Source organism: Carassius gibelio, chromosome A23, assembly GCF_023724105.1.
Source record: "Carassius gibelio isolate Cgi1373 ecotype wild population from Czech Republic chromosome A23, carGib1.2-hapl.c, whole genome shotgun sequence".
NCBI classification, from domain to species: Eukaryota; Metazoa; Chordata; class Actinopteri; order Cypriniformes; family Cyprinidae; genus Carassius; species Carassius gibelio.
Window position 1 is genome coordinate 25621874 of NC_068393.1, and position 6000 is coordinate 25627873.

The 6000-nt window shown below is 39.4% G+C and overlaps 1 protein-coding gene across 1 annotated transcript in view; it reads right to left on the minus strand.

Annotated features, from left to right (window-relative positions):
* The window catches only part of LOC127944625 (disks large homolog 4), a 55634-nt gene that overhangs the window by 29170 nt on the left and 20464 nt on the right, over positions 1–6000 (minus strand). The window contains exons 4-5 of the mRNA XM_052540701.1: positions 2832–2966; positions 289–339 (exon numbers count right to left, since the gene is read on the minus strand). Of these exons, the coding sequence (XP_052396661.1) occupies positions 289–339; positions 2832–2966 (186 nt within the window). The remainder of the gene's footprint in view (positions 1–288; positions 340–2831; positions 2967–6000) is intronic.

The following is a 6000-nucleotide window of genomic DNA, read 5'->3' on the forward strand; positions in this document are numbered from 1 at the left end:
AAGAGTGAGCTCTTAAAGCGACAGACAACAAAACAGCAGCATTTATAATAAACAGATCGCTATCGGAATTCGGACGTGTTGCAGTGTGTCAAACAGAGTAATTAAACGTTTTACACACACTTGATATCTTCATGTCCACTAGAAATACATCATGTAAGTAGACAAGTGATCAAGTGCACAGGCTGCAGGTGTGTGTAGTAGGACGCTTCTACAGGAAATGACCTCACAGCCAATCAGAAGCACACATGTTCTCGTGTGTGTGTGTGTGTGTGTGTGTGTGTGTCTTACCAGAGTGGAGGTGGCGTAGTAAGGCGTGTGACCGCTGGGGAGCAGCACGGGCTGAAAGAAACATCATGTAATGAACACTAAATCACAAGAGAACTGCGAGTGAAGCTGGCCCTCTGCTGTTGTTCATGTGGCAGTCACACTTGTGTTGTTTCAGACACCTGGAATTTAACCTTTTTTATTTTCAGTAAAATCAATGCAATATATTTTGTTAAATAATATTATTTATTTTCAGAGCATTTCATTATACTTATATTTATGCAATAGTTGTGATACATCTTTTCCCATTTACCGTCTGAATGGGGCTAAAGCTTTTAAAACACAATTTATACTATATCCAGTGTCTGTAAGTCTCTCTCTCTGTGTGTGTGTGTGTGTGTGTGTGTGTGTGTGTGTGTGTGTGTGTGTGTGAGAGAGAGAGAGAGAGAGAGAGAGAGAATGTGTGTGTGTGTGTGTGAGAGAGAGAGAGAGAGAGAGAGAATGTGTGTGTGTGTGTGTGTGTGAGAGAGAGAGAGAGAGAGAGAGAGAGAATGTGTGTGTGTGTGTGTGTGTGTGTGTGAGAGAGAGAGTGTGTGTCTGAGAGAGAGAGAGTGTGTGTGAGAGAGAGTGAGTGTGTGTGAGAGAGAGTGTGTGTGTGTGAGAGAGTGTGTGTGTGTGTGAGAGAGAGAGTGAGTGTGTGTGAGAGAAAAAGTGAGTGAATGTTTGTGTGTGTGTGAGAGAGAGAGAGAGAGTGTGTGTGTGAGAGTGAGAGAGTGTGTGTGTGAGAGAGAGATGAGTGTGTGTGTGTGTGTGAGAGAGAAAGAGTGTGTGTGAGAGAGTGTGTGTTTGTGAGAGAGAGAGAGTGTGTGTGAGAGAGTGTGTGTGTGTGAGAGAGAGAGAGTGTGTGTGTGAGAGAGAGTGAGTGTGTGTGTAAGTGTCTGTGTTTTTACTGCATTGTGGCTAAATTATTGATTTTATTTCATGTATTTACAGGAACATGCTGTGTTAGAGTCACACTAGTTCATTCATGTGTGTCTTTGTGTGTGTGTGTGTGTGGGGGGGGGGGGGGGGGGGTCTGTTTTGCATATTTTCAGGGTGTCACCCCTTCATTGCTGTGCACTATTTTTCTGCATCGTGAATGATTTGTAGATTGTACACACAACAATGATGTATTTTCATATTTTTGCGTGTTTCCAATTCATTTCCAGTGGTGGTCCTTTTTGACCACAAACAACACTGTGACTATTTGTTCATGACCATTTAGCTTTTTCAAATCAAGTATAAAAGTCATTGAGTTTCATACCATTCTGATGAATTAGCGATTCTTAGAATTTTTTTTCTGTCTAAAATGACTGAAGAACAGCAGAGGGTTTGATTCTGATTCACAAGCTCCTGATTTGATTCTGGTCTACACTATACGATACAGTAAACCCGTTCAGCTGTAAAGCTCAAAATTCTGTTCATTTTTAGGATTAGAGTTAGGGTTACATAACTTTGTTTTTACTTCAAAACAAGCATCTAAAGTACACTTTGATATGAAACCGTTTAAAGGGGTCACTGATGTTGTTAAAAAGAACATTATTTTGTGTATTTGGTGTAATGAAACATGTTTATGCGGTTTAAGGTTCAATAACACATTATTTTCCACATACTGAACATAATTGTTTCTTCTCTAAGCCCCGCCTTCTGAAACACATCGATTCTTACAAAGCTCATCCTTCTGAGAAGCGAGGTGTGCTCTGATTGGCCAGCTGTCCAGAACGTTGTGATTGGCCGAATGTTTCAAGCGTGTGACGGAAATGTTACGCCTCTCACCATACTGTGATGTGTGTCCCGACACGAGATAAAACCAATAAAACCAATTACAAACGAGACATTTGCTGCATCCAGTGGGGACATAATTACTGATTATAATGACTTGTACTGTGACTTGCGCATAAACATAAAACCATAGAACCATTTTTGGACACATTTCTTGCAGAGCTGTAACTGCCCCACTTTATAGGAACAGTCCTCCATAACATGTGCTGCACACATCTGAATATTTGGGTTGAACTGTTCTGGAACAGTGTTGTAAATACATCTTATCCACTGATTTCTAGTCGTGTAATCTTTTGTAAGACCAAAGTATTTTCACTTTCACACCGAAACAAACAGCGTCTCCAACATGACACCGGCAGCAACAGAGAGAATAAAAGTCACGCCTTTTCTTTGTGTGAACATGTGGGCGGAGTTATGCAAATCTTCTCACACAGTGATGTAGACGTGTGGGGGCGTGTTTAAACGAGGTGTTTTAGGAGGACGAGTCTTAACTTTGATAAAGATTATCTCTTTGGATTTGAGACTTTAGTCTCTAAACTTCACAGATCTGCTTTAGGCACCAAGAGCTTGTTACACTCCAAAGAGAAAGAAATAATTTAAATCACATCATATGACCCCCTTTAATGCTATAATAATGTTTCCACTGCAGTTTGATGTTAAAGTATAAACATAAAGCTAGTTTTCATGACAGATTCAAACGCACTAAATAATGATCTATAAATATGCTGTTTTAAAATGAATCTTACCTTGGCGGGAGACCCGTGCATCTGGGGTGTGTAACCGTGGATACCGTCGATGGGGGCGTGTCCGGTGTCGCTGACGTTCAGGTGAGAGGGACTGTGCTGCAGCGGCGGCGTCTCGTCGTCATGGTAACGGTACTTCTGCACACATGAAGAACAGCTCACGCTCTACACAATACACACACACACACACACACACACTCACTCATTCACACACACACACACACACACACACACTCACTTACACTCACTCACACACAGACAGAGAGAGACACACACACACATGCACTCACACACACACGCACACACTCACACACACACACACACACTCTCTCACACACACACACACACCTTCAACGTCTATTATATATTTATATATTTACCAGGATCCTAGAATCGGTTTGATCTCAGGAGCTTTCTTGTGTTAATGTAATGTTAATGTAAGTGTATAAACACCAGCAGACTGTGTGCTAGAGCAGTGCAGTATCCCAGCATGCACCTCAGGAAGCTGGGAAATACAGATAAACACCGGTCTAAAAATTTAAATCATAAAGGGCTCAGTTCAATGAACTCAGCCCTTAAAAACCCCAAAATAAATAATAATAAAAATAAAGTAATAATAAACCTTTATTATTAATAATAAAATAATAATTAAATGATGCCAATAAACCCTTATGATGAAACTGTGTTTCAATAAAGAGATATAAAATCTAATATTTAATATCCAGCCTAATTGTAGTGCTATATTGTAATTAAATGGCATGGTGATTAAGAAGTATGCAGATATGCATAAAGCACACACTCACAACATATAATCACTGCTCTTCATACACTCTTAGAAAAAAGGGTTCATTGGGGTTCTATATAGAACCATAGGGTTCTTTACTCAACTCCAAAGAACCTTTTATTTTAAAAATGTTCTATAATGACAAGAAAGAACCCTTTTGGCACAAAGGTTCTTTAGGCTATTATTCATTCATATATTACATTATTCTGCAACATTTTGTATTTGTAATGAAATTATTTTTTTGTAGTAACATAATATCACATTTTAATCATGCTGATTTTTGGAGAAAAACTGAAATGGAAATTCGTGTGATATTGATTAACTACATGAAATGATATAAATATATACATTTTCTAACCCACATACCTTGAATTTTGTGATCATTCACATGCGTTCATAAATGCATTTGAATACACCGAATAATGCAGTGAAAGAACGCACTCAAAATGCACACGGGCACTAGTATGACTTCATTATGTAACTTTACATTAGCCTAGATGCGTGCACTTTTTAGGGAACTAACTCAAATGATTCGCGAACCCGCTTTGAACTCCAGATCTGACTTAAATGTTTCGCGAACCGGCTACGAACTCCCGAATTGATTCAAATGATTCGCGATCCCGCTCCGAACTACCGAACTGACTCAAATGATTCACGAACCCGCTCCGAACTACCGAACTGACTCAAATGATTCGCGATCCCGCTCCGAACTACCGAACTGACTCAAATGATTCGCGAACCCGCTTCGAACTCCCGAACTGATTAAGATGATTCACGCTCCGAACTCCCAAACTGACTCAAATTCGCGAACCCGTTTTGAACTCCCGAACTGACTCAAATGATTCGCGATCCCGCTCCGAACTACCGAACTACAGAACTGACTCAAATGATTCGCGAACTCGCTACGTACTCCCGAACTGACTCAAATGAATCATGCTCTGAACTCTCGAACTGACTCAAATGATTAACAATCCGAAGTTCTCATCCACATCAAATGACACCACAAGAGGTACTATTGGCTTAGTTCTTTAATTTCATAACATTTACTGAAATTAAGGTACGAAAAGTATGTTGTTAACAAATAAAATATCAAAATTTCCATTCCGAACTGCTTTCCACATCGAAACATCCACGAACATAACCAGGTTAGCAGATCACTCTCTCACTATTTGATTGCTCTAGTCTTTATTTTTTTAATTACAAATGACCTGCTTCTTGCTAAAGGCTGCATATCATTTCTAGTCTTACTTGATCTTAGTGCTGCGTTTAACACCATAGATCATGACATACACAGATCTATTACAAAACTATACAGGTATTCAAGGGCAGGCTCTAAGATGGTTTAGATCCTACCTGTCCGATCGCTACCATTTTGTTTACTTAAATGGGGAGTCATCTCATTTATCATCAGTAAAATATGGAGTGCCACAAGGATCCGTCCTAGGTCCCCTATATTTTCAATATACATGTTGCCCCTTGGTAATATTTTTTGAAAATACGGAATTAGCTTCCACTCTTATGCTGATGATACTCAGCTATATATCTCAACGAGACCAGATGAAACTTCTCAATTATCTAAGCTAACAGAGTGTGTTAAAAATTTAAAAGATTGGATGACAAATAATTTTCTTCAATTAAATTCGGATAAGACAGAGATATTAATTATTGGACCAAAAAACACTACACAGAATCTTGTAGATTACAATCTGCAACTAGACGGATGTACTGTTACTTCCTCTACAGTCAGAAATCTGGGTGTTATATTAGACAGCACCTTGTCTTTTGAAAATCATATTTCCAATGTTACAAAAACTGAATTTTTCCATCTTAGAAGCATTGCCGAGCTACGAAACATGTTATCTGTTTCTGATGCAGAAAAGCTAGTTCATGCATTCATGACCTCTAGACTGGACTATTGTAATGCACTTCTAGGTGGTTGTCCTGCTTCGTCAATAAACAAGCTACAGGTCGTCCAAAATACAGCAGCCAGAGTCCTTACCAGGTCAAGAAAATATGATCATATTGCCCCAATTTTACAGTCTCTGCACTGGCTACCTATTAATTTCTGTATCAGTTACAAATTATCATTACTTACCTATAAGGCCCTAAATAGTTTAGCTCCAGCGTACCTAACTAGCCTTCTACCACGCTACAACCCATCACGCTCCCTAAGGTCACAAAACGCTGGACTTTTGGTAGTTCCTAGGATAGCAAAGTCCACTAAAGGAGGTAGAGCTTTCTCACATTTGGCTCCCAAACTCTGGAATAGCCTTCCTGATAATGTTCGGGGTTCAGACACACTCTCTCTGTTTAAATCTAGATTAAAAACACATCTCTTTCGCCAAGCATTTGAATAATGTATCTCGTAAATTGTGAGTGTAGTGGCAT